General features: G+C 48.6%; 10 protein-coding genes across 10 annotated transcripts; 5 read left to right on the top strand and 5 right to left on the bottom strand.

The window, feature by feature from the left end:
* Positions 1-410: 410 nt before the first annotated feature.
* Positions 411-2,061, bottom strand: T069G_06614 (uncharacterized protein; the record flags this gene model as incomplete). The annotated part of the gene is made up of 3 exons (XM_056173824.1): positions 411-481; positions 534-1,534; positions 1,595-2,061. 3 exons carry the CDS (start codon positions 2,059-2,061, stop codon positions 411-413), a joined length of 1,539 nt encoding a protein of 512 aa, XP_056027403.1.
* Positions 2,062-4,654: 2,593 nt separating this feature from the next.
* On the top strand, positions 4,655-6,090 carry T069G_06613 (uncharacterized protein; the record flags this gene model as incomplete). The annotated part of the gene is made up of 5 exons (XM_056173823.1): positions 4,655-4,988; positions 5,079-5,570; positions 5,644-5,772; positions 5,856-5,973; positions 6,036-6,090. The coding sequence occupies 5 exons, from the start codon at positions 4,655-4,657 to the stop codon at positions 6,088-6,090; spliced, it is 1,128 nt and encodes a 375-aa protein (XP_056027402.1).
* A 542-nt stretch (positions 6,091-6,632) lies between these two features.
* On the bottom strand, positions 6,633-7,439 carry T069G_06612 (uncharacterized protein; the record flags this gene model as incomplete). The annotated part of the gene is made up of 1 exon (XM_056173822.1): positions 6,633-7,439. One exon carries the CDS (start codon positions 7,437-7,439, stop codon positions 6,633-6,635), a length of 807 nt encoding a protein of 268 aa, XP_056027401.1.
* Positions 7,440-11,253: 3,814 nt separating this feature from the next.
* On the top strand, positions 11,254-13,353 carry T069G_06611 (POT family domain-containing protein; the record flags this gene model as incomplete). Its single annotated transcript, XM_056173821.1, has 5 exons — positions 11,254-11,257; positions 11,323-11,692; positions 11,759-11,866; positions 11,933-13,091; positions 13,162-13,353. 5 exons carry the CDS (start codon positions 11,254-11,256, stop codon positions 13,351-13,353), a joined length of 1,833 nt encoding a protein of 610 aa, XP_056027400.1.
* Positions 13,354-15,146: 1,793 nt separating this feature from the next.
* Positions 15,147-15,527, top strand: T069G_06610 (uncharacterized protein; the record flags this gene model as incomplete). Its single annotated transcript, XM_056173820.1, has 1 exon — positions 15,147-15,527. One exon carries the CDS (start codon positions 15,147-15,149, stop codon positions 15,525-15,527), a length of 381 nt encoding a protein of 126 aa, XP_056027399.1.
* A 117-nt stretch (positions 15,528-15,644) lies between these two features.
* On the bottom strand, positions 15,645-18,102 carry T069G_06609 (fungal specific transcription factor domain-containing protein; the record flags this gene model as incomplete). Its single annotated transcript, XM_056173819.1, has 6 exons — positions 15,645-16,115; positions 16,173-16,216; positions 16,274-16,581; positions 16,634-17,056; positions 17,108-17,887; positions 17,972-18,102. 6 exons carry the CDS (start codon positions 18,100-18,102, stop codon positions 15,645-15,647), a joined length of 2,157 nt encoding a protein of 718 aa, XP_056027398.1.
* A 1,336-nt stretch (positions 18,103-19,438) lies between these two features.
* T069G_06608 (sugar transporter domain-containing protein) lies at positions 19,439-21,043 on the bottom strand (the record flags this gene model as incomplete). Its single annotated transcript, XM_056173818.1, has 1 exon — positions 19,439-21,043. One exon carries the CDS (start codon positions 21,041-21,043, stop codon positions 19,439-19,441), a length of 1,605 nt encoding a protein of 534 aa, XP_056027397.1.
* Positions 21,044-21,853: 810 nt separating this feature from the next.
* T069G_06607 (mpv17 / PMP22 family domain-containing protein) lies at positions 21,854-22,603 on the top strand (the record flags this gene model as incomplete). Its single annotated transcript, XM_056173817.1, has 3 exons — positions 21,854-21,955; positions 22,039-22,374; positions 22,451-22,603. The coding sequence occupies 3 exons, from the start codon at positions 21,854-21,856 to the stop codon at positions 22,601-22,603; spliced, it is 591 nt and encodes a 196-aa protein (XP_056027396.1).
* Positions 22,604-24,145: 1,542 nt separating this feature from the next.
* Positions 24,146-24,966, bottom strand: T069G_06606 (enoyl-(Acyl carrier protein) reductase domain-containing protein; the record flags this gene model as incomplete). Its single annotated transcript, XM_056173816.1, has 2 exons — positions 24,146-24,456; positions 24,522-24,966. The coding sequence occupies 2 exons, from the start codon at positions 24,964-24,966 to the stop codon at positions 24,146-24,148; spliced, it is 756 nt and encodes a 251-aa protein (XP_056027395.1).
* A 739-nt stretch (positions 24,967-25,705) lies between these two features.
* On the top strand, positions 25,706-27,618 carry T069G_06605 (dak1 domain-containing protein; the record flags this gene model as incomplete). The annotated part of the gene is made up of 4 exons (XM_056173815.1): positions 25,706-25,808; positions 25,865-26,632; positions 26,694-26,945; positions 27,005-27,618. The coding sequence occupies 4 exons, from the start codon at positions 25,706-25,708 to the stop codon at positions 27,616-27,618; spliced, it is 1,737 nt and encodes a 578-aa protein (XP_056027394.1).
* Positions 27,619-27,869: the final 251 nt, after the last annotated feature.

Here is a 27,869-nt window from a genome sequence, read left to right as displayed (position 1 = left end):
ATATTTTTGCCTCTATTTTATATCGATTCGAGGTAGCCGTACCTTATGTGTTTTATATACCTGATGTATAAAGCCATTTAAACCGGTCCGTTTTCGGGGTTCCAGTCGCATTTTACAATAAAATACAGGCGACATGACTGATGATACTGAGTGAGAGGATCACTGAGTGAGAGGATCAGAGGATAATGACCGTGAAGAAGTCTATTGACAATCTATACATCTATCTATGAGACCTTGAAAGTGCATGCTGTTGAAGCAGCTAGCAGAACACAAAAGCATAAGTCATCTGGCCGCGTTTGTTGAAAACGAATACCAGGAAGCCGGAAAGAGATAGAAAGAGGAAACTCTACCTGGAGGATACAGGGCCACTATTGGCTGGTGTTTTGGGAATTCGTGCCTGACACATGGGATTACTTTGCCGGGTTGAACTGGTATCGAAGGCAACCAGCATCGATATATCCACCCACGCCGCCGTTGTTGCCTGTGAACAACACAAATTAGTTAGGCTCACGGAACAGAATAATAAGACTTACAGTCTGCCCATGTTTTGAACAGAATATTTCCACAGTTCAAGTTGAAATCGTCGCCCACGGGAAGCATAACATCCTGACTGTCTACCGTTGTCTCGCAGCCATCAACCCAGGAAACAGAGAAGTGGAGAAGTGCATCTCCAAAGAGACCCCCTCCAGTGGCCGAGACAGTCTCGTTCTGTGAGCTCATATGAATCCCCTTTTGGTTGCGATCCAGAAAATAGGTCTCACAGAACGATTCGGCTTGTCTCTTCTGGTCGCTCTTATGGACGTCGACGTGTCCTGGGAAATCAGACTCGTCTGCACACACGGCGGGTTTCAGCTCCAGCGGCGTTTTTGGAATCTCGGTCGGTTCGGGAGGCGATTCTCCAGTGGAGGTGGTGGAAGTGGTGAGAACTGGTTTGATCGCGAGGCTGTAGGTACCACAACCAGCATCAAGAGAACCCTCGTTATTGGTCTTAAATTGAAGGCACTGGGTTCTTATGATACTTAAGTAGTCGAGACAAGACTTTCCACACTTGGAATGAGCACCGCTCCAATTGAACTCAAAACTCCAGTCGCTGCAGAGACCTCTGCTAACCAATGACCTCCCCTTCTGCATACCGACATGGTGATCTCCTATCATATTGAGCGGTCCAATCGGCCCTAGCGTAGCATCAAGGCCTGCGAAAGTTTTGGAGAGTTTTTTACTCGGATCTGCTTGTACGGCTCGACAGAAATCGGTGCTAAAGTGGTTCAAGCAGAAAAGGGGGATACCCGGCATGTTGCCGCCACATTGAGCCACAAGTTGCTGGTCAACTTCAAGTGAGATACCTTCTTTCTTGAAAAGATCGTTGAAGTATTCGATTGTCTCAGCATCCACCTCCTCAGGGGGTGTAGGAACCTCGGGCTTGTATGGCTCATCGATCCAAACGGATGGTACAAAGGTTGCTATCGTTGTGGTGGTGGTGCTTTGTTTTCCCGAGACGCAGCCGCTGACAGGTGAGCACGTTCCGAGAATTGTACTACGCTTCCGTTAGTTGTGATGCTTTGGTTTCAATGGTTATTGACCAAACACGACTCACCTTGTGTATCCTGTCCCGGTAGATATGAACGAAACAGTCTTGGTGCATCTAGGCGGTCTTGTTGTGGTACACTTTGCACTTTTGGTCGTAGATTTGCTGCTTTTATCGTGGTCGTGGTCATGCTCGGTGTCGTGATCATGATCGTGATCGTGGTCTCCGGATTCGGGATCTGGATTTAACGTTGGAGGAGGAGGGAGTTTGAACGGTGGAAGTTTCAAATGTGGAAACCCAATTGGTCTCCACCGCCAACCTCCGGGGTATATGATAACACGATCACCATGGTCGCTGGTTGAAGTTGTTGTTTTCGTATTGGTCGTGTATTTGGGATCCCGCGTCGCTTCATAAGTTACTACAGTTCCCTTGGAACCAGTAATTACCGTCTGTATTGGGTGACTTGACGTCTTCATTCTTGTCGCCGTGGTAGGGTGTGGGACGCTAGCTGATTGACCTTGAGTGGCTGTTGTCATGCTGCTTTGATGCCTGATAGACGCTGAACTAACTCTGCTTCCTGTGGAGGATAGTTTCTTCGAGCCTCTTGAGGTGTCTGTACTGGTTTGATGTTTGGAACTGAGTGAACTCGCCTCGTGCTTTGTAGAGATTGAACTAGTTGTCTGCTTAGGGTGGCCCTGAGTGGTACTGGTTCCAGTTAAGCTCGAACTGGTAGACTTTTCAGTCAAAGTTGAGATGGAATTTTTCCTTTTAGTAGAACTGAGAATATTTTCTGAACGCAAAGTAGTAATGCGATCCGCAGATGTCATTGACCGTTGATTCGAATGGTGTGTAACCTCTGGCGTGTGTTTTGACCGATTGGGAGTTGGGGCTACAATAATCGTAGACTTCGTTTGCATTGTAGAGCTACCTTTGTGTGTTGAGCGAGATGATCGACTTGAAGATGTCTTTGGCTTCTTTGAAATGTTGGAAGACCGAGGTTGTTGAAAAGCCTTGGTATCGGAGAATCGCGTAGCCCCTTTGCTTGTGTGGGTTAGAGGAGCGGGTGTCGTTGTGATCTTGGTCTGCGTCAGAGGGTGGGTGATTTTTGAAACCGTGGTTGTGGGTTTCAAAGAATTCGTCCGACTGTTGCTGTTAACCCCCCTTGTTTGACTAGAAGTCCTTTTCGAAGTTGACGTGTGCGTTTGGTCCATTGAAGATTGTGGCTGGTTGAATGAGGCAGATGTCTTTGATGACATGGAGCTTTGATGGGCTGATATAATGGAATGGGACTGAGAGGCTGTTGACGTTCGTTCAGAGTGTTTGGACTTGGTGCCCTTCGAACTGCTTTTCGAGCTACTGGATGTCGGTGTAGTCGTCAAGTGAATAGAAGACATCCTAGATCTTTCTGTAGATGTCTGATGTCTTCCATTCGTCTCCTTGCTGCGGCTGGGAGTTGTCGATGCACTCTTACTGAGCCTTTGGGAATGCGTTGTGCTTTTGAAGGCAGTATCAGTGTGAACGGGAGTGTAAAAATGAGGCTCAGCACTATCATGGTGCTTGGAAACACTATGATGTGGGGAAGCGGTATGATGCTCAGGAACCGTATGATACTGGGGAACTGAATAATGATGGGAGACAACAATCTTGTACGAAGTTTGAGGTACAATGGAACTACTTCTCTGATCACTGGAAGTGGTCAAGACCGGTATTGGGTAGACTGTAAGAATGCGTGTAGTGTGATAGGGGTTGATTGGAACGCTGCTTGTAGACCGGGTGGGTGGCTTTGTGATGGAGGAAGAGGTCGTTGGTTTGCCGCCTGTGGCGTATAGAGATGGCAGTGCCAAGCAAGGAACAACGAGGAAACATAGTTTCCAAATTGAATGTGCGCCAGCATACATTTAGACAAGGCAGCTTGAGTGAAGAATAACTTGACACCAAAAACAAAAAGACATTAAAGAAACGCAGACTGGAGCTGAGAAGTAAAATCGAGAGCAAAGGTGATGATATATAGAAGGAAGCTACGAGACGAAGCGTGTATATATTTCTCATGAGTTTAGCAAGTATCTATCAAAATCTTCGATCAATTTCCGTTAAACAGGAGAACGTCCTGCCAGATCAGTTGGGCGCTTCTGCTTACTGCCTACGACTGAGGTCACTAGCTGTTATCTGTTTGCTGTTTGTTGTTTTATTATTATAGTCACTTGATCTGATATTGAAATTATTGATGAAAATTATATCCCTACATTCGCAGCATTAGACGGTGTGTCCGAGCTGCCAAATCTGCAGGTGTCCTCACTGGTTTCAGGTCATGGCTCCAGTCCTGAGGGCCTTGTTCCATTCCGTTGATTGGGACGATTAATTCTTAGATATTTATTGTTTGGTCTCTATTTTTATAATGTTTGTTCTCAAAACTGGAGCCTAAAGCTATGTCCACAAATTCGCGGCAATCGACGGCGCCCCCGAGCCTCAAATCTTGGTCCACCTTCACCAATCTCGGATCACATTTACGTCTATTGCTGCGGATTTTCGTGGCAATTTACGCCATCTCCGAGTCTCCAAATATGCAAGTGCCCTCACCGACGTGACATTATGGTCCCGGAGCCGAAAGCTCGTATATGGGTGCAAGTTTCAGGTGGTAGGCTGCCGCGCGTGTCATTCTTCATGATCACGGCTTGATGCAGACGAGAAGTAACGCACGGTGATCTAGATAGAACAAGCGCATACCAAAAAGAAGAATCAGGTATAGTTAGCAAACTTGAATATGGCAATTACGCATTGTAGGCACCCTGCGAGTTTCCTCCTTATGTATGAGCAAAACTGATCATACGGATCAGCGCCGTCGCCGTGGTCTATCTAGCAACCTACCAGCAACCAAACTTCATATCTGACAGGGCCAAAGCTTTGAAGCGGCATCATGGCGAAGTTTGTTTCTTTTGGAGAGTGGTATATGCTGTCTTATCTAGTTGTTTTTGTGAAATATCAACTATAGTAAAAGATATATATACCATCATCACCCAGCTGGCTGCCACAGCTTTGACTATAAAACTCCCTCAAATCAGCCGATATACTCACACGAATCTGCACCCACTTGACTATTCAATCTTTCATAATACTCGTTACTCTATTGCAATGCTCATTGCATTTGTCCTGGGGCTTTTCCTGAGCCTTGGCCGTGTCACTGGCTTGAACGTGAGGGGGGTGAATCTCGACATCTGGGATGTAGATGACTCGTGTAAGCCACATCTATCACTTCTGCGAAAAACTTTCGGTGATGCCGCGATCATGTCAGCCAAAGCTTTAAAAGACCTCAAATATGTTCAGCAACCCCGCCCGCAACAAGACACCAAGCGAAGGGAAAGTCTTGAATGGGGCCGCATAGCAAGGGCCGTGAACACCATGTTTGGCTTCAACCCAGATGAACAAGGAACCAACTCGGAAAACAAGTTTATGCAAAGAGTTCTTGGTAAGTCAATCACCATCTTCCATCGCTTCATTTCGAACTTTTGTGTACAGCATTCATGCTGGGCATCCACTTAGCTGACCTTGCTGCCAGAGGTTTACGATAAGATGAGTACAGCCCTACATGGCGATGAGAACATACCAGCAGACGGTTTCACAAAGCTCCGCTCCAAAACACTATTAATTTGTGGCGATAAACCATGGAAATGGTATCGGGAATATGACATTGATCCATATGATCCAATGGGGCAACAACTGCATATTACTCAGCATGAAGTAGTGGGTAAGGGGGGAGCCTGGGTATATAAACACAGATATCATACAAACGGAAACCCTCACAGCATTGGAATCTGTCGTCCTGAGGTATATGCAGTCACCCAAGCCAAGTACGACATGATTACTTTCTGCGATCTCTCTTTCACGGAAAGTACAAGAAAAGTAGTTTCACCAGTCGATGGAAAGGACAAAGTGGTAGAGGGAGTGACAAAATTGGATGATTTTGTGGGAAGTCTCTCTCGCATCATGGTTCATGAACTCACTCATTGGTATGGGGCGAAAAGGAATTTCGATGACACCATTACCGCACGTAAGAAATCCACAAACATTCACAGCCCTGTTACCCCGACATGGCATTGGCTAACGTTTATTGTTCTATCTAGTTCCCGATCAACAGGCAGTTTCGCCCAGCGGCGAGTTGGTTTTCCAGTACCGCGACCAGAACAATAAACTAAGAGCCATTTCAAGTTCTCAGAGACAAGGTGGAGTCCGGTATGAGAAAGCGTTAGTGTGTATGTTTCCGCATTTTCCCAACGCTCTCCTCGCTACGCATCTCTTTGGGTAAATCATGAGCTGACGCAACTCGGGAAACCAGACGGCTATGTTAGGGCCGCAAGACTGGCTATGAGGCACGAAGGTCAGTTTGCCAAAAATTCAGGACCACAAAAGGCTACCGACACCGCAGAGGCATACGCCTATTTTGCCATGATGGCGTAGGTTCTTCTCCGTCCGGAGGCGTTTCTTATTGAGAGGGCTGACATGATACTTTCTCTAGTTACCTGGATAATTTTGATTGGTCTTCGAATGGAAGGGCCCAGAGGATAGAGTAGAGCTACCTATGCCATGACATGTAGGTATCAGTTGGCGTCAATGGACCGGGCAATGGTGCCTGGCGGGGAATCAGCTACACCTGCCCTCTTTACCTATGAATCGGACGTCTACTCAGAAAGGGTACTACTACTACTTGTTTTTCCTTCTTTGTCTACTTTGTCTACTTTGTCTACTTTGTCTACTTTGTCTACTTTGTCTACTTTGTCTACTTTGTCTACTTTGTCTACTTTGTCTACTTTGTCTACTTTGTCTACTTTGTCCAATGTGTTAGTATATTTTATCACAACTAGAGAATGCTTTACCTAATAGTCAAAAGAAGTAAACGTGTGGAGTCAAAGTTCAATTTTCCGCAATCCATTCTAGGCACCGCACTAGAGATGGCAGCTATCACATTTTCTCAAAAGTAAATCATAACCCATCTACATTCTCCATTGGGTAGCTCAAAATTCGGTATACACCTTATTGAATTAACTCCAACTTGAATGCCACCCATTGATTCCTCTCACATAAACTACCACCTATAGCGGTACCAATGAGCAGATTATCCTCCAACTACCAGCCTTCCCTCCTTATTGCGGACAGCCTCTGCCTTGTGGTAAGTCCATGATGAAGTGGTGGCACCCAAACTCTCCAGTCGTTCAACAACAGACTTTTGCCAGAAATCGCTTGGGAAAAGTTGTCGTGCCTCAGGAAGGAGCGAGCGATCGGGTATGGTAGGATCTTTGTATTCACGGCGCTCCTCCAGGCCCTTCCAGGCTACATTAAGTAGGAAACTGGCTGCATCGGGACGTTTCTCAGAATCTTCACCCACGTGGGCGAAAAACGCACGCATTAACAGCCAGTCGGAGTAATAGTCTGCCACAAAGATCCGATTGTCATGATAAACGTCGAGATTCATATCGATTTCCTTCACGGCCTTCTCGGTTGCATGAGCCGGTCCACGGATAATGATGAACTCCGATATGAAGTCCAAACTCATTGTACTTGTGTTCCATGACTCAGGGTGACGGGGCCCCCGCATCATCCGATAGAGGTTACACATAAGCTGAGGCTTCCTGACGACAAAAGCGTCAAGGGGAGAGAAAATGCAATCGAGGTTTCCCGAGAGAAAAGAGGCTGGTGGTTTAGCAGCATTTTCCCAGGCAATAAACAAGACGATATCAAGTTCATCATCAACTGATTCCCCTTTGCAAATAAAACCGAAATTAGGCTGGTGTCTGATCGTGTCCATGACTTGGTACCATTGTTCGGAGACGCCTATTTTGTCGCGGTGATCGGGCAGAAAAGCGAGGCGCACAACGCTGGTGGAATACTCCATCTTTCCGTCATCATTGGCTTTAATACCCATGATTCAGGTGTTTATCTTTTCGTCGAGGGCGGTAATGGGACTTGATTGGTTAACGAAATGGACAAAAGAGAAAATAATTCGAGGGGGTGAGAGGTAGAAGCACGGGCAGCTCCGACTTTACATATGTCATGGAAATATGCTGAATCAACATAAATTCATTGTTTGTAGCCCATGTAGGTGACACTGACAACGGCCCCGCTGTGGGCTAAATTACGCTTCGATTCAATGAAATGCTTGCGCCAACACTTTGACAGAAGTACAAGTATGCGCCTATGCTCATTCATGGTGGTAGAATAAAGGCACGGCCACTAAAGTCTTTGCAAGAATTCAATTCCAGGAATCGATATTGGATCCTCTTTCCGGCGCCCCTCTGTGGCTTTCTGTCTTTTATTTGCCACTCGGGTGCTAACAGCAGCCAATGTGACACATCCAACAGGTCGCTGAAGCTTTGGCCAATTTGCATATATTGACAGCAGCATGGTGACTTTGGTCAATTCAAATACTGTAGAGGATAGGTAGAAGTCGTATATATCACTTACCCATCTTGTCCTACCTATGTACTAAAGCATGTTACCTCGAGATAAGTATGGTGTATAAGGCTTTCGGCCATCAGTAGGTTATAGATTGATCCTTTGAGATGCTGGCAAGGAAGTATTATGCGTTTCATATTCACGCTACAAAGCGACACAGCCAATGGAAAAGTGGAAAAAATCATGTCCGACTCTGTTGCTAGCCGTCTGAAGCTGAACATCGGAGTGCTCCGTGCATTGACAGAGTCCCATGGCCAACAGGCAGCAGCATGTAGAGTCCGAGCTTTTTGCCACTGAAAAGCTCGTGAAGAGCAACCTGCTCTTGATTCGGGTGGTATTTTCGTTAGAGTATGCGCAGTGCTTTGGTACTGTACTGTGCTGTAACGTCTGCGAAAAATCATGAGGATCAGAGCATCAAGGACGTATGGCGTAGCTGAAGCTGTAGAGTTCGGCCGTTGGGCAGCGTTAAAGTGTTCATGGAAGTGAAAGAGATTGGAGCCTTCATGAGTTTCAGAAAAAAAAAGTCGAGCCAAACCAGTGCAATGTACTTGAATAGCAATTGATGTTCTACACAAGCTTAGAAATGGAAAGGGTGAATCTCCCCCTCCGCTGAGGCGAGGCGTCACGATTCGCCCTACCGATCTTGTGCCTTGTTGCCTTTTCGTCTTCTGCTGCTGCAAAATCGACTTGATGACATTTGCCCTGTGAATGGCACTGATCTAGGCGATGCCATGTATTATGAGCAGTGACATAGGCATGGGTGATGCGAACTACATGCGGTCTTCAAATGCTGTTATGAAATCGGGGAGCTTGCAGAACGATACCCCGCTTGTGGGTTCAAAGATCCAAGGTAGGAGGGCCTCAGTCCATGTACAGGCGACAGCAATCACGTCTAGGGTGGAGATAAGATGCATGTATGCAACTGGCATCCAGATGAAGTCTGAGGCGACTCGGCCGAGTTGAGCGAGATTCTTGTGGCCTTTCCGAGCCGCTGAATCTACAGAAGTGGTGGAGGTGATACGGCATAACAGTAAAGGCTAGGGAATTATGAGACAAATTCGAGAAGAGTTTATTTGATGAAAAGAAAAGTATTGGCATAGTTCTTTGCCGAAAGCCCATCGCTTGCCGAAGATGTTTTCCCAAGAATTCATGCTGATTCCGCACATGATCGATGGTTGGTGATTGAACCTTTTAAAAAGCAGCAATTAGGACAATTATGCGGAGTAAAGCCCACTCATACTTGCTCATGCTCACTCAGATGTAGTCACTTCCACACCCGGCACAGAACAAGTTGTGAAACATGTGCGGAGGAGCGGCATCTGCTACTCGAAGCAAAACGGCATCCGTTGGTGGGCGATGTCTACATGGGAAAGCCGCTGCTTTTTATGACCTTCTTCTTCTTACCACTATTGCTCTTGTATCCGGTGATACGTACAAGGCTAGGTAGCTTCACGAATATGCACTGCATTTTCCTATTCAAGCTTACGCCGTATAACCTGGGCAAAGATTCCGATTCACGGCAAATAGAGGCCCAACAGCTTTTTGTCTTTCATCATTCAAGGGGCAACACTTACGATTATCTGATCAATAGCGCAGTGTATCCCAGTTTATCTCATCTGCGCCATTAATGAGGCCATGGATTTAGTTCATCCGCCGTCGCTTAAAACCCCCACATTCACGTTGTCTTGGTTGGACGATCGCCCGAACCAAACCAACTTCTTCTAGAAATCATGGGACCCAATGAGGAAACGCGCGGATAATGCCTGTGGAGAGGAATGAAGGTATGCAAGATTACTGCTATCAGTTGTATACTCGTAGAAGTAAGTGCAAGTAGAGCGACCGTTGGACGGGACTTTGCGGGGTCAAGTCCCAGTTCGTGAGAGATGAAGTTCATCAGTGGGATTTTGTTCGAGACGCCTTTTGGAGACTTTTGCCTGGCCATTGTGCTGATCATGAGTTCCTGCGAAGTAATGGCGATGTAAACGTCCATAACGAAGCAGCAACTTGACCAGAGTTTCTCGGAACCAACAGCAAAGCAAGACGAGAAAACGAGGTCGCTATCTCAAGTCTTGCGGGGAGATAATACCGGTTCTTATATCCGTAATGGGTCGGTTTTCCGGCCGAGACAACTCGTTATCAAGAATCTGATAGATCCCGCATGGCCTCGCACCTCACGCATCGATGCTATCACGCAAGCGCACCCACTCGCCTCCCCTCCGTTCCAGGGGGCTTTCTTCAAGATGCCAAAAGGGTAAGATGAACAAGGGCAAAAGCTGGGGTGCTGCTGTTGTGCGTCAGGCCGACAAATCAGCGCCTGTCGCAACCATGATTCTCGATTGCGCCAATGTTGCCAATGCTGGTACGGTGCCGAATTGCCGGACTGTTGTGTTGGAGGTCTTGATCGCGCGGTATCTAGCAGGCCTCTGTTGTGATAATGTTCGTAAAGATATAGCCCGAGTCGGAGCAAGCTTGGAATCGCCGGCGTATCATTGGCTGGTGTATCCGAAGGGAGATTCAACGTCCAAGGGCAACCGAGATGGTCGAACTGGGCCGTGATAAGAGAAAGAGAGAGAGTGAGAGACATGCTGATAGTCGGTTCCAGCCCTCATTCTTCTCCCTCCCTTCTTCGTCATCCATGGTAATGACTTGACCTGTATATGCAATGCGGTGTTGTAGTTGCTTTGGCGCTTTCGGAGCATTGCATATGTTTATTTTAGAGTTGTAAAACCTGCGACGCATGGCCATGTAGAAGGAGAGGGAGGAGGATGATGCCATTCCACTCCACCACGTCGAAGCAGGGAAATGCAATAATCCAGAACAAGGTCATCTCTTCCCCAATGCACGCAATCGGCTTAATTCACCCCATCATATCGAAGGACCATCGCAGCAATATACTATTTGGGAACTTTTGTCTCAAGTAGAAGTAGCCTCGGCGTTGACCCCCAAGCTGACTCGTCCGCCAAGTGATTTGATCGCCTCGGGCTTTCGTGAGGAAGGACGTGATAGGGAATAGCTCCCTGGGATGCAAGTATGGTGTTACACCCTGGTGAGTTTGCGCTTTTATTGCGGGCGGGGCTGGGGTGCAAGGCGTGCATGTGTTTGTATGTTGTGGTGGTTGTGTAGCATGTTCATACCATACGCTCTGTGATAGATAAGTATGGCAGGGCTGCCATGCTTGTTGCTCTCAGGCTGTATCGTGGCGAGGAGAAAGACACCTTCAACATAGCCTGCTCCAGCTGAGAACCACGTAACTCTCCAAGAATTGTTTGGATAGTCCATCCTCGATGAGTATGTGTTACTCTCCAGGCACGAGTCACAGTAGAGACATCGCTCACCAGACAATCTGAATACAGATGCAGACCACGTTGCTGACGGTCCCACGCATGAGCGTGGCACCGCAGAGATACTCTCCGGCGCGGCCCCAATCGAGAGCGAGGAGCTCGGAGTCGCTTTCGATACGCTCCATGACGATATCGAAAAGGTCTCCCTAGAAAGCCCCGATGGCCGAGAACCGACAGAGGAGGAGAAGATTACTCTCCGCAAGGTCGCCGGATCTATTCCTGCCATCTCTTGGGTGCTCTGTGTGGCCGAGCTTGCTGAGCGTGCGAGTTACTATGGCGCCAGTCAGGTGTTCAACGATTATATGCAGTTTCCTCTGCCCGAGGGCGGCAATGGTAGCGGAGCTGTCCCGAAGAGCGATCCCAACGGCCATGCTGGTGCATTGTAAGTGACAGAAGCGATGGCCACTCAAGAGAATCCCTCGAGTAACGATTGTCTTCTATCACTTAGGAACCAAGGTCTTCAGTTCGCCTCAGCCTTTAGCACTTTGTTCACGTTCTTGGCCTATGTCTTTCCCATCCTCGGTGCCTATATCGCAGACACGCGCCTCGGCAGATTGTAAGTGTGATTGATCCGTGAAGCCCAATAGCAGGTGAAAAGTGCTGACAACACTCTCTCTTATAGCAAGACGATTCTCGTCGGCGTCATCATTGGTGCTGTTGCCCACGTCATTATGATTGGTGGTGCTGCTCCATCCCTTCTCAAAGCCGGCAAGGGTCTCGCGCCATTCATCGTCTCGTTCTTCACTCTGGCCATCGGTGCTGGTATCTTCAAGCCTAATGTCGCACCGACTGTCATCGACCAGTACACCAACCAGCGGCAAGTGATCAAGGTGCTCAAGTCGGGAGAAAAGGTCATCGTCGATCCCGAGCGCACGATTCAACGGGTGATGCTCATCTTCTATGCCATGATCAACGTCGGCGCCTTCTTCGCCATTGCAACCACGTACACTGAGAAATATGTCGGCTTCTGGTTGTCCTTCCTCTTGCCAGGCATTGTGTACTTCTTGCTCCCCTTCCTTCTGTTGGCAGTGTACAAGAGACTCGTCGTCAAGAAGCCAAATGGATCTGAGCTGACCAACTTCTTCAAGATTGTTTGGGCTGGTCTCAGATACAATAAATTCCAGGTTTGGAAGAAGGACTTTTGGACTGTTGCTTCCCCCACCAAGCTGGCGGAGCGCGGCATCCAGGTAACGTGGACTGACCGATCTGTGCTGGATGTGCAGCGTACATTTGAGGCCTGTGTCATCTTCTTATACTTTCCCATCTACAACATCAACGATGGAGGCGTTGGTGCTGTGCAGTCGAACCAGGGTGCGTCCATGACGAACAATGGAGCGCCGACTGATCTTCTCGGCAACTTCAACCCTCTCGTCATCATCGCCCTTGCGCCGGTTCTGTCGTACGGTTTGTATCCGCTCTTGGCCAAATACGGCATCAAGTTCGGCCCGATCCGCCGTATGACATTCGGCTTCATGCTTGCGGCAATCTCCGGTGCCATCGGTGCCATTGTTCAGTGGAGAGTGTATGAGACGAGCCCCTGTGGTTATCAGGCCAGCACTTGTGACGACGTGTCGCCCATCAACATCTGGTGGCAGATTCCCAATGTCGCCCTTGGTGCTATTTCCGAGCTCTTTTGCAACGTGACTGCGTACGAGATGGCATATGCGCGCTCTCCACCTCATCTCAAGTCGGTCGTCATGTCTCTCTTCTTGTTCACTACCGCTTTGTCGAGTGCACTTGGCGAGATCCTAATTCCAGCCATTGTCGACCCGCATTTGATTGTAAGTTGATTCGAAATTATTTCAAGTATGACAATAAGAAACGAGTGGCTAACTGTCTTTGTTACTATAGTGGGTTTGGGCCGGCCCAGCAATTGCACTCTTTGTCCAGACGATTGTCTTCTGGCTTAGACACCACAAGCTTGATGATGATATTTATATGTTGGAACAAGAGACGCCTACCCAGTCCCAGGCCCAGCTCACACAAACGCGTGAGTCGGAGCCGGAGCAAGAAACGGTGGTTAGAGATGTTGAGAAGGCATAATAAGCTGGCTTACAACGGGTGGTGTGGTGCTCCAGTGGTGGAAAGCCCCATCATGTAATACGGCTGTGGTGCCTTGAAAATGGCAGCGCCCTTGTCTTGTAAGTGTTGAACACACGTATTGGTTGAGAGGAAGGGGAAAGATGAGAGTAGTAGAGTAAGTCAAGGTGTTAGCGGCAGCCGCGAGAGAAGTAGGAAATATACGATACCCATTTAATTGAGCCGATCACGGAGCCGACGCTCTCTTTTTGTATAAATTACGACTCCGAAGCCGTCTCGGCGTCGGGTTCGGCCCCGGTCTAGAGAGGAATAGCTCAAAATGCGCCGCCGGGGTTTATCTTCAAATGATGAGGCTCATTGATCCTGAAGGAGCTGATGCTTAAGCCATAAAGGGGAGAATTGCACACCGGTCGGCGCACCCGAGCCGTCTATTGGGACGCATTTGTGGGGAGGGATGTCTGATGTTGGGTGTTTGCCTGAGTGAGTCATCGTTGGCGTTTGTCCATGATATACTTCAATTTTGACTGATCATCTATAACAATCTTGATGGTGATACACCAACAAAGAAAAATCGGAGCGATGTCTGACGAATGCGCTTCATCATTATCATTCTGATGAATTTGAACAACGTACCAGAAGGAGAACCTCGTGCGTAAACGATCTCCGCATGAAATACATACGGAGCCTTTACGCAGCCAGACGATCCTTCTAGGCAAGCTACCATACCTCTCTCTATAATGTTCTCTCTTCCAATTGGTGTTTGATTAAATAGACCTAGCTTTCGCTAGCTGGAAGCCTAGTGTCTCTGTGCCCGAGGTCTGTAAGCGGTCTATAACAGCTTCCCGTGTCCGAAAACGTGCTGTCGCCGAACTCAGTGGGTAGACGGAGCACGAGATCCATTTCAGCTTTTAGACCTATATGCATGATATTTTTTTCCCGTGCTAACTTGCACTCGAATTATTAAATCGTCTTCTTAAAGATGAAATCTCGGAATGACGGCCTCTCTGACAATACACGTGATCATATTTGAGGGCGATAACAATAGTGATGATGGCGACGATGAAAGAGAAAGCACTGGTAGCGATGACTGCCTATCCTCCGCGCACAGCATTATCACGCCTCAAATAAGAACCCTAAGCCTTACACTCGTTCCTTGGAGGGAACTACATGTATATATGTTGCAGATCGGCTCAACAAAAAACTATCAATTCCATACCCCTCAGTCTATCAACTGATGAGATTGAACTTATAGAACTGAAGATTACTGTGCATTCATTCTATGGTGCGCTATTTCACCTAGAGCTACATACATAGACTACCCATATGCAAGTAATCAGCATATACTCCTTGTTGTGAGTTCCAATAGATCGATGCCTAATACTTAATTAAATCATGGGCGAGCAGAGAAATAATGACCTTTTTCCATTGTTTCTGCCATAATATACAGCATTGGTTGCCTATATGCATCGTCCTTCTTTAAGGTTGAGTCGCAGCCTTTTCTTCAATACAACACCCTAAGACCGCTCTATTCTTAGATGCACTCTCCAGTCTCTCCTGAAAATTTCGCTATCTCTATCCAGGCAGAAATATTCTAAAATGGCGTCTTTATAGCCAAATCTTCGAGATCAACCAAGAATACTCTCATTGTCGAAACTAATAATCAGGCACCAATATTTACACCAACCATAAAAGCTCATTGAGCTTGCCACCACAATTTCACCAGCTCTCAATCACATTTCTCAATAAAACAATCCCAAACAGTAAAAGCATATTCTTTAATTCACCATCTGCTCACAATGTCTTCGCGAGCCACCTTCGCCGATAAGCCAGAAACATACCAAGCCACCCTCAAAAGCCTCTTCCATGGCAACCCTGAGGATACCGAAGCAGACCTCTCGAAGATATTCACTCCCGAGTTCAAATTCGATGCGGGTGATGAGAAATACGACTTTGACGGTTTTGTAGCGCACATGCGTCGCTTGCGCGAGATGAAGCTGGACGTCGATCTCACAACAGTACAATTCTTGCGTGATGGGAACCAACTTGCGGAGCGCCATACGTCGGTGACGACGCTGCAGGATGGCAAGCAGATGCCAGCTGAGACGTTCATGTTTGCGGAGATTGCAGAAGATGGAAGGATTAATTGGATTATTGAAGCCGTTCAGCGAAAGGGTTAAGTCAGTGTCGGAGTAGAGAGTTGCCTTGTTAGAGAGAGTGTGGATATTATTACTTCGTACGCATAGCTCATAAATACATGAAAATATTAAGTTGGACCACAGTAGTGGTAGCCTACATTAGATATTCAGCTGGAATCCGTCCATAGAAACGCTAACCATTGCATCAAACTGAGCCCAGCCTGTCATCTCGGCGAGAGAATCGGTAGGAGTCACGTAGATATCGCCAATTGCGCCCATGTCCGTCATATTCGCCCCTAGCTCCGTAACCATTGTCCCATCGTCAGTTGTTCCATATGTGTCTGCTCCATTGCCGGTGTTTGTCATTGCAGTGGTCTGCCTTTGTGTTGGCGAACGCGCATTATTAAGCTGGCCTTGTTTGGTCTGTCTCAGCGCTTCGAGGCGTAGCTCTTCCAGCACCAAACAGTATCGTGCGATCAAAGACCCATCTTCCGTGAGATTGGACAGCTGATCTTGACAACGAGTTGCGGCCGCAAGATAACCAGAATATGATTCTTCAGGTTCGTTGCTCTTCTGGATAGTGTAAACATAGAGAATGACCGCAGCAGAAAAGGCGAAATACGAGGTGAACTATGAGATTTCAGTTAAGCAGTCCCCAGTGATGACACAAAATACACCACGACTTACCCAGTATGCTCGGAAAAGCTGGCCTCCTTGGTACATGTCATTAACTGTTTTAGTAATGTTCATAGCCGCTTGCAGGCATTCATGAACACTTTGGTCTATACGCGATTCGAATTCGTGGTCATCACGTCGCGGCCGGCTGCCATTCTGCAGCTGTGCAAAGTTGCGAAGTAGAAACGGCCGGTGAGTGAGAATCATGGTGTGCCAATAAGCCAGATTCAGGACGTTCTTCTGGCGCTGAAAGATGGGTATCAGTGGCATGTTAGTCACCGGGTCCAGAAAATGAGCGACGTCTGCTCGCCACTCGATGAGTTCCTTTGTATGAATGGTTGCAAAGGCGTGCTTGTCATTTCGCGAGGTTGTGTGGATAGAATAGACGTTGCGAAGAATCATGCTCAATATCCGCGACATTCTGCCATACTAATTAGCTTTCATAAGAGCAAATAGGAAAGGTGTTTACTTACTTGGCATAAGCAACTGGCCCCAACATCACCGATTGTCCATGGGTGCTGCCCTGTCTGATGTGATCGGCATAAATCTGGTGATCATCCACGCACGATGGTAGCTCCTGGTCTATATCATCATCATGAAACGTCCGTGGTCTTCCAAGGGCCATGCTAAGATAGTTATCCAAAGCATATGCGCTCCAGAATGTCCTTCGCCGACATTCTACTTCGATACGGTCAATTCGATCAGCATGGCGCTTTCTGTGTAAGCCAATGGCATAGGCAAGGCGCGCAGCAGTTCCAAAGAGGTTCCAGCAGTGGTTTATCCGTGACTCAGACAGGAGCCAGAGGCACTGCAGCAATCGGGCTTGGATGCTTGCCAGGCGGATGGCTCCCTGTTCTCTTGACAGCAGCTGGTGTGCCGCAAGGAAATACCGAACGCTAGAGATAGGTTAGAAATTTATTGAGGTAAGGTCACAAAGAGAACAATACCTAAGGTCGGCATCGTCAGATGTGGGCCTCGGGCTCATGTGCGCCTGGGCAAGAGCAAACACCATGAACAAGACTGCCGTCCGGGTGGATGCGTCCTCGCTATTATGCATCTTCCCCTTTGTCTCATACAGCTCGTCAAGCCATGTCTCTATGGTCTGCTGGTGGAGGAACCTGTCCACGGGAACGGCAAAGTCAAAGTACCTCTGGACGAGACGCGTGGTATCACTTCTAGACAGCATCATATACAGGGTTGGGTCAAAGTACGGCGCCTCAGTCTGCAGCGAGTCGAGATAGGGCAAGGGAGCATCGCCAAAGGTGAAGATGGAGGATCCTTGCGGAAACGACACGTTCTGGTCTAGCCGCTTTTGAATCCTGAGCAGGAACGAGACTCCGGAGGATGGCCCGACATAGTGGCCCTCGAGATCGGTCTGCACAGGTTCCGGAGAGGCCCGTGATAACGGCTCTGTGCCGGGCTGTGTGGGGTCCCCGAGGGCAGAGTAAGAGTCCGGAGGGTCGCCGTTGGACTGCTGCTGCTGGTGCTGCTGCCGGCTCACTCCGGGGCTCTGGCGGTTGGCGGCGTGCCATCGCGATGACTCGGACTGCTGGCGCTCATGGTGTTGCTGCTCGCTCGGCGGCTGCGGCGGCGGAGAGGCGCGGTTGCTCCGGCGAGAGGCCATCGCGCCGTGTCTGCCGCGAGTGTAGGCGGCATCGTATGTACAACTTGCATTGGCCTCGATGCATAGCCGACACGGCTGCAATCCCGTACAGCGAATCTTTCTCCTGTGCTGATATCAGTGGGGGATGCTCTATGCTCTGAGGCTGAGACACGTCAAGGGGCTGCTCTCGGGATGGCGTCTCACTCACTTCTTGCACCTGTCGCAGGCACGCGTCACCCGCATCCGCTTCGAGTCTCTGTGGTCTCTACCCGCCTGGCGCGGAGGCGTCGACGGGTGTGCGCCGTCGTGATCGGCAACGGATATCATGTACCCGTCCATGTTGAGCGTTGATATCCGAACAGGACTGACTTCCGGGACACGGACGGAGAAGGACGGCTATGCATTGGGCAATGCTGCCGGGAAATTTGACGGGCCGGCGGTGTTTTGAAAGAGCTGCTTCAGTAAATACATGTAATCAATTCGCAAAACCTCGCGTGATGTGGGCGGTTCCAAGCATCTGCCTATTGGCATACAATCCATGTATTTAGCCACTGGCACACACGAGGGAACAAGGACAAACAACGCGGCTGATTGGGTTTGCTAGGCTAGCGTGCTGCTAGCTGTCTTCATCATTCCACCAACTACATAAACTTGCGAGTTGTTCCTGGCCACTTCGCGCCAACCAAACAAGACATGGATGGGCAAGTCTGCTGTTCCTCACCTCTCAGATTGCGAGAGACCATTATGTAAAACCTTGCATATGCCGGCGGCAAAAGTTCCCCGCGCTTGGACAGGGTTACTCCAGACTTGGTTCCTAAGAAGATGGAAACGGGTGGAACTGTGGCTCTCGGCGGCTCAGTACGAATACAGTAGGGCTGTTCTCCGCGTTGTCGGATATTAAGGTGGATAAGAGGCGCCGTTTCTAAATGCTAGGAAGGCGAAAACTTCAACTCCAGTAAATCGCAATTGATAGTATTCATCCTAGGAGTTGCCCATGTACGACGAGTATTAATGGCACTACTATTCTGCGGTGAGTAATGCAGGGTTGTGAGACGCGGTGGACACCAAGACGTCCGCTTACGGAGCATGGGTTCCAAGACAATTCGAAACCCAGTACGAAGTAGGGCTTTTCCTCAGGCTATAGGTAAGAACTAAAAGGGAAATGTCGTAAATACTGTTGTTCAATCTGGACGTTTAATTACATCTTCATGCTTGAAGTTTCCTTGCGCTTTCTGGCTTACAAGTTAGTTTAGGCAGACATACAACTCGCAAATAGGATGATACATGACCGCCTCCATACTCGGTGCTTATTTGCATGTGATATTACGCCAACGTATAAAATAACTCAATTAAAGTCATGAAAACATGCATCGTAACATCTTTGATTAAATCTGAATAACTAGAGTAAATAAGTTGCTGTAACTAAGAAACCCCACACCCCATCGCCATTCTCGACGAGAAGCTGCATCATAAGCGGTAAAATATCACACCGAAACATTCCAAACACTAAATGCATATAGTTTCGCTAGCAAGGAATAGTCCAATGACTCGCCATACAGTTGATATCAGCATCCATGTTATCATGATCCCTTCTCCGCTTAGAGGCGCATCTCCCCTTACATGGCTGACAGCGCGCGCTACCCAAAACCCTACTCCCCCGAACAAATTGAGACGTTTATGCCAAGGTGTCGTCGTTGAAGGCATCGATCTTGTAATTGGCAAACTTGCGAGCGGAAACCCTTCTGGCGAAGAGGACATCAAGTTCCTCATAAGTGCGGCCCTTGGATTCGGGGAGACGGAAATAGGCCCAGACAGTCATCAAGAAGCAAGTGCCACCCCAGACGAAGCCGGTGTAGCCCTTGAGGTTCCATTCAGAGGGGTTCATGAAGTAAGGCTGGAGAACGCCAGAAACGACACCAGTGATGGCATATGAGTTTCGGGCGAGGCAGATAGTCTTCTGGCGCAGACGAGTGGATCCGAGTTCGGCAGGGAGAGCCCATCCAAGTTGGCCGACAGAAAGCTGGAAGATGAGAGTCCAGACAAGGGTGAGAACAGCCTGAGCCATGGCAAAAGAGTGCTCGCTGGTGCGGGCGTTCAAGCCACCGATGAGGACGAGAATGGCGCACATGCCTCCCATCCCGACCCAGTAGGTGGTTCGGTAGCCGAAGTTGGGCATGATGAAGAACCAACAGACAAGCGTACCGAAGAGAGCCATTCCAGTACCACCAACGTTAAGGTGGTAGGTCTGCGTAGGGGTCAAGCCGATTTGCTGGAAGAAGTAGGTCGAGTTGTAAGCAAAGGAAATACCGCAAAGAACCTGGCCAACCATGCACATGCACGAGATTTCAGTGCGGCGCAGCTCGAAGCCCTTGAAGCAATCCCAGTATGAGGTTCCAACCTCCAGTTGCTCCTCGAGGTTGTTGGTGTAGATGATGAGGTTGAGAGATTCTTGAATTTCCTCCTCGGTAGGGTTAGTACGCAGAGCTCGGAGAGATTTCTTAGCTTCCTCAATCTTTCCAACTCGGACAAGGTGCCACGGAGTCTCAGGGGCGAAGAAGAGGATAGGACCCAAGACAACAGGCCAGAACCACTGAAGGGCAAAGGGGATTCTGTACGACCACTGAGTGGTGTTGTTAACCAATCCAGCCAGAACTCCAGACGCAATCAGCTGTCCAATGATGAAGCACATGTTCGTCCAGCTAGTAAGGTAGGTTCGTAGCGCCATGGGCAAAACCTCAGATGCGTAGGCAGGGGCGGTCGTGGCGAAGATTCCCCAGGGGAAACCGCAAAGCAGCTCACCCACTAGAAGCACAGTAGTATTGGGGGCGAAGAAGACGATAAAGACGAAGCAGCTGAGGAAGAAGAGGGCGCCCGAGATGACACGTAGATGGCCAAACTTGTGGACGAGGTAGCCGTTGAGAAGGGTTCCGAAGAAGGAGCCAACACCAGAGGCGTTGCTCAGGCCGGCTTGCCATGGCGCCGTCAACTGGTAGTTGCCAGAGACTTCGTTGAATTTTCCGTATCGCTTCGCAAACTCGGGATACGCGTAGAAGTTACCGAGCAAGCTTGTGTCGTAACCCTCCATGATAACACAGGCCGAGATAAGGAGACACCAGAAGATAGCCTTTGGGTATTTTCGAACAGCTTGCATCGGCGTCAGCTCGTGCTCATGCTCGGCGGCGTTCTTCGCGTTATCCGCGATCTCGTTGATCCCAGCCTTTTCCCCCGCCTCAATGGGGAGGCTCTCCTCGTGGAGAGTGGACACGGCGCCCTTTTCCATGTTGAAGATCGACAGGAGCAGTGGAGTTGTGATGCTGCAATGCAGTTAAGAAAGCACCAGAGGAGACGAATTGACAAGTTGTGAGAAGCGCCAAGATGGATTGTCTTCTTGGTGGTTATTTTGGCTCGCTCACCTCACCTCTTGATGATCGACTCACACCGGCTTTGGGGATGTCCAGGTTGGTGGTCTTTATAGATTGTCTCACCTGCATGAACAACCACCATCAACGGCCTTTCCAAGTTTTTCTTCTCCAAGGGTTTGACCCTGCTCCAACCCCTTGCTAAACCAACAAGGCGGCATGGTGAGATCTAGACTCCCCATACCCCACAATCGGCTAACCCCCACAACAAGCAACTCTTTTGACGGATCGCTGATCCGTTTCCCAAACGCCTCTTCAACAAAAGTCGTCTGCCAAACCCCGAACATTTCTCCTGCTTGTGACGCGGGGTAATGCCGGCTTTCGGCCAACCTGAATGCTGGAATGGCTACAGGGGTTAGAGCCACGAGGGCTGGGGTTTGTGGCTTCAGCTTTGCCGCTAAAGACTCGACTATGGAGCGCCGCTTCATTGGCGCCGAACGCTGGTCACTGGCTGTTGCTCGTTGGATTTGGCAGGCGAGAGGGCATCTCCGTCCCGTGGCAGCGGTTTCTTGGCCTGGACGGATATCGTGTGCCCGGTAACACTTGGGCATATCCGAGTGGCGGGCGTTCAAATAGCCTCATTGGATCTCCAGTTTGCCGTTAGAATTTCACCTTGAGACTCCGTAGCGGACTATTGTTATTGCTCGAGACTACCAGGGGGGTTATCAATCATGATATTGGATTCCAAAGTTACCGAGGCCACGATCCAGGCTACGCTCCTCAATGGATTATCTGGAGTATGCGCTCAGGGCATCACCGCCTACAGGACCAAGGTTAGTTAAAGACTTGTTAATTTGGATGATGATCCTTTTTTGAACTTCGTTGACTGACTGTTTATTTGCCACGGAGCAAAAAGTCGTTCGACGAAGTTGAGCTAGAATCCATTCTGCGATTTGTCATATATTCAGCTCTTGTTACACCCCCCAATTACAAGTGGCAAGAATTCCTGGAACGCAAATGGCCGTCCAGAACACCTATCGATGAACCTTCTCCGGACTCAAAATCGGATTCAAAATCATCGGAAAAGCTCAGCCAGGCCGTAGTCAAAGACCGCCTCAACTTAACTAATACGGCAGTCAAGTTCATATTAGACCAGTCGATTAGCGCACCGCTTAATACGGTAGCTTTTCTATATCTCATGGGTGGTATGACATTCCAGAGTAATGCTCAGATTTGGAGCAATATCCAGAATGTGAGTCTCCACTATCCACTGACGAACTGGTTCCATATGGAGGGCGGAAAGAACCAAGCTAACGACCAACATACAGGATTTCTGGCCCATGCTAATTGCGGGATATCGCGTGTGGCCCCTCGTTGGGCTGTTGAACTTGAGTGTCGTGCCATTTGACTACCGGCAGCTAGTTGGCAGCACGGCGGGCCTGTTTTGGGGGATTTTCTTAAGTCTCAACAAAATGACATAGAGAGATGGATATCATATAGAGACAGTAGCAATTTGGGCGTATAGAGTATACAGTATACTGATAATACCAGAGGAAATTACTATGAAAACGGCATTTGACCATCAATTTGTTTTGACTTGTAACGGCACACGGTACTCCGTACCTTGGGCGGATGAGGTCATTGCCTACACCCATATTCATCTAGCAAAACGCATGATACTGGAATGAGAGTAGTCAGTCGTTTAGGGAAAACAAGTCCGATGCATGCTCCGCTAGCACATCGCCAGGCCATCACGAGAATATCCTGGGTCCACCTACTGTACCCCGGAGCATGCTAAACAGTAAACATCTTTAACTCCCACCGCTGTGCAACACACGAATGCGAGCACATGTGCGAGACGTAAGTGTATTTTATCTACTCCAAGTGAACACGATAATCCAGGTACTTGGGATCCTCACAAAATCAGTGTTGCATCCCTAAGTACGACCCTACTCATATCTCATATCCTCCGTATGCCATGACCAAATGCCGAATCCATGCCGGTGCAATGCTTCGGTCCGAAGGGTAAGCTTGTAAACTCCCCTGCAACAGAGTCACGTTCAGTTCATCCGACCCGCATCTGCTCGCCACCACAAAGCGGCCGTACGAGCACATACAATGCCAGGTAATGCTCCGACTTCCATGTTAGCGAGATCTAGTTTAAAAGCAAGGATTTTTCTTCCCCAGTGACATTAGCGGCCTTGTTCGTTTTCCGTAAACAGCACAGCGCCTTTGCTAACCCAGCCGCGGCACAGAATACGCCGTCTTTGAGTGAGGGCGGAAAATGGGTGCTTGTTTTCCACCAACAGATATTTTGTATTTCCGTCGGAAAATCCACCACTTACACGCACGACAACAACATCCATCAGCCTTGTTTAGGTGAATACGGCGATTAAAATGAATTCCTTTTAATAACTCTTGTATTTGAGCGGTTTAACATCCGAATATTGCCCCGAGCTGAAAGCTGAGCAAGTGGGAGTTATCCATCGTGGTCGAGAGAGCCGCTAGGGTCAGTCAAACTGCGAGGGCCAATGCTCCAAGAGATACATGGTTTAACCTTTGTATAGTTTTCTCTAAAAAGAAGACAAGAATTGAACACCAAAACACCAATAGTGTGGCTGGCTAATGGAATCTTGGAGCAAAAGTTCTTTGGGTTACAGATCGCTCTCGCCTCGCATAAGCGGCAAGACACATGTGTCTACCTATGGGCACATTGGGTAAGAAGAGGTGGACACTCATGTAACTGGCCATACACCAAAGATACATGGTATTTTGTAGCTGTTTGATAATATTTGCCACTCTTGTCGGACCTTTTTAATGCAGAGGCAAACTTCAATAGTCGTGGAGCGGGCTGTCGTTAGCGGAATGTGAACATTCATCGAGTCAAGTGATAGTCCAACATTATTCACCAGATATTCATTAGAGAATATCAAAGAAAGGGTATCTGACAGTCAAAGTATCACGTGAAATTATCCCGTACAGTTGCCTTAAACTCATATAATTTTGATGTTACATCCTTTTAATCAAATCCATGCACCATCTACCGAGTACACACTACCACTGACAAAGGTGCTGTCAGGACCCAATAAGAACAGAACAACCTTGGCAACCTCCTCTGGCTTTCCTTGCCTCTGGAAGGCAGTGGGATCATCAAAAGGGGCGTCTGCAGGGCGTCCAGTCGCGTCCCAAGACTGCTGCATCATTGGTGTGTAGATTGATCCAGGGGCCACTGCATTCACCCTCACCTCCCGCTTGCCATACTCCTTGGCCGCTATTCGAGTCAGGCCAACAACCCCATGCTTACTGGCACCATACGCTCCGTGATAGGCCAGACCTGTCGAATGACTAGGCGTCAGATGATGTGTAAAAGAAATCATGTAACCGAAATGTGCCACTTACCCGTAATGCCTTGGATCGAAGCCATATTGACAATGGAGCCGCCGTCTTTGATATTTCGGAGCTCAGCTCTCATGCAGTACATGCACCCGGTCAAGTTCACCGCGATGATCTTGTCCCATTCGTCGTCGTCCAGTTCCCCGACCGAATGGATGGAGTGGTGCTTGCCGATGATGCCCGCAATGTTGGCGGCGCCATCCAACTGTCCGAACGTCTTGACAATGCCCTCGATCCAGCCTTCTACCTCTGTCTTTTTCGATACGTCTACCTTGGTTGCTGTGAACTTTGCCCCCTTTTCTTTCAGGTAAGCCTCGGCCTCTGCCAGGGCGTTTGTGTTGACGTCTGCGAAGCACACGATGGCACCTTGCTCAGCCAATAGCTTCACCGTGGCTAGTCCAATTCCGCTTGCACCGCCAGTGACGGCGTAAACCTTGCCTGCAAAGGCCATTTTATGAACCCTCACTATTCAAAACGTTGGCGTTGATACAAAGTTGATTTTGGTTGTCTCTACAGTCGAGATGGGGTAAAAGGCGGCTGAGAAAAGAACAGCTGGCCGCGAGCTTGATGAGCAGAGAGATAGAGATGATGAATGAGCCAGACTGGATACTCTTGACTCTCAAACACACTATATACCTACAGTGAGGACGATGAAGCCTTGTGAGATATTGGCGATGCTCTCGATAACTCCATCAGTCAGCAGACTGAACAAGCACAAGTTCACCAATGCGGAGGAGGCGTCTCGAGTGCGGGCAAGCTCCACTGTTTCCGACGCACTATTTGTCTTTGTTCCGCCCAATAATCCGCGGCGTTTTTTGAGGTAACGGAACAGGTGGTATCGTGGAACCTTACTAACCGTCCACGGTGTCTGAAGCCCGGGACGGAAACGGTACAGCCATTTCTTGGCCATTTCTCCGCATCAGAGGCCCCTCCGGGGCCGATATGTGAAAATGCAAGGTGATACAAGTCATGAGTTTCAATTTGCATTATGAAATTGATATAGAAGTTTTCAATACATTGTCCATTATCTACATTTTACCCCGAACTATTATCGTCATACTATCTTCATAAAAGAGTCATTGGATATCCTACAATGGGCTGGCAAAGTTTAGTTATTCACGCTCGTGCGCCATTGAGCCAATCAACGCCAATAGCTACCTGACTCTGAGGCACGATATCATTTAGTCGCAATGGTAAGAAGCTTCTATGACAACACCGAGGCCTTAGTCCTCGACGGGCTTGAGTCAATTGCCCTGCTCAGGTCAGACATTTCTCTAGACCAAGCAACAAAAAGTATGGTGTTTCCCATGCAGACTAATCTATGTGCTATTGACTAACATTGAACCCAGCCGTCTGGTTGCATGACCGTAAAAGCTCTCAGGTTGCACTGATATCCGGAGGAGGGGCTGGCCATGAGCCTGCCCATGCGGGATACGTCGGAGATGGAATGCTAACGGCTGCTGTTTCTGGATTTGTGTTTGCCTCTCCCAGCGTTGCACAAATCTTATCCGCAATAACCAGAGTTGCTGGACCAGCCGGAGTGCTGCTCATTATCAAGAACTATACTGGCGATGTATTTCACTTTCGACTGGCGGCTGAGAAAGCCCGGGTTGCTCTTGGAATTCCAGTCGAAGTACTGACTGTTGGTGATGATGTATCTGTCGGTCGTCGCAAGAGTGGAAAAGTTGGGCGTCGTGGACTTGCAGGAACAGTGCTTGTTCACAAAATCTTGGGAACCTGCAGCCGGGATACCGGTGCACAGCTTTCCAAGCTATTGGAGCTAGGAAACGAGGTTGTTTCGAATCTCGTCACCGCAGGAGTGTCACTAGAGCACGTCCAGATCCCTGGCAGAGACGCAATTCCCGCAGCCGTTGACGATCAAGTCGAGCTTGGAATGGGAATTCATAACGAACCAGGCTGTCTCCTTCTAAACCCCCGACCGCCGCTGGCAGACATCATTAATATGATGCTGGATCAGCTTCTAGACACCAAGGATGAGGATAGAGCATATGTTAACTTTGCCGATGCCCAGCATGTCGTCTTGATGGTCAACAACTTGGGTGGCCTTTCTCCCCTCGAATTTGGTGGCATCACCGGTAAAGTCATTCAAGCATTCAGTAAGTCAAAACCCTTTTATTTAATTGAAAGCTATGAGACTAACACATTTCCAACCTCTAGAAACCCGCAATATTGTGCCTACTCTCGTTCTCTCCGGGACATACATGACGAGCTTGAACGGCCCGGGTTTTAGCATTACGCTTCTAAAGGCAACGTCAGAGATGGTTGGATACTTGGAAGCCCCTACCAATGCAGCTGGATGGGGAGCTCTCAATGTCAGCCGCTTACATGACAAGCCTCCTACCGAAGCAGTTGCTCAGATCAACTTGGAAGATGGCCACGCGAAGGCTGTCGAGTCATCTGGCATAGCATGTAAGTGACCATTTTGTCCTCAAAGTATCGAGGAATATCCACTAATCTATTGCTCGCAGTTGACACTGCAACCTTCAAACGCGTAATCCTCCGATCATGTCAGAATGTCATCGACGCAGAGCCACTCATTACCCAATATGACACTCTCGTAGGAGATGGCGACTGCGGAGTGACCTTATCACGAGGTGCAAGAGCCGCGATGAGTCGCGTGGATGAAATATCCGATCCAAACGATGTGGTCAGCACAATAAACAAATTAGCCGGCATCATGGAAACCGATCTTGACGGAACTTCCGGAGCCATATATAGCATCTTCTTCACGGCATTAGCTGCGGAATTGCGTGCAACGACATCGAGCTCTATGAGCCACGAAGCTTGGGTTCAAGCAGCGAATAGGTCTCTTGAGAAGTTGCAGCAGGCCACACCCGCTCGACAGGGTGATAGAACACTTATGGATGCGCTGGAACCGTTCATCAAGTCTTTGGTACAAGGAAAATCGCTCGCTGATGCGGTTGCCGCGGCGAAAGCTGGTATGGAGGCTACAAAGGGCATGAAGGCGTCTTTAGGACGTGCCGTATATGTGCCAGAGAATGTATGGGATCAGGTACCAGATCCTGGAGCGTATGGAGTTTTCTGTATTTTGGAAGGACTTGAAGCCGCAACTCATGAGTGAAGAGCCGGAAATTTATGCCTTGGAAGTAGATAGATTCACAGAGTAGACCTCAATGTATTGCAGATCGCCATCACATTTTGTCCAACACATGCCATTTGTAAGCCAAGTGCACTAACTTATAGGTACATACACAATCACATGTCAGAGCTTTTACTGCTGCTCCAATGATACTTCGATTAACAAAAGACAATGGCCTTCTCCCACTATTGAGCAGACAGAGTATTGGAATCTCAGTAACATCGCATTATCCA

This window comes from Trichoderma breve, chromosome 4 (genome assembly GCF_028502605.1).
Source record: "Trichoderma breve strain T069 chromosome 4, whole genome shotgun sequence".
Classification (NCBI taxonomy): Eukaryota; Fungi; Ascomycota; class Sordariomycetes; order Hypocreales; family Hypocreaceae; genus Trichoderma; species Trichoderma breve.
This window is presented reverse-complemented; position numbering and strand designations above follow the sequence as displayed.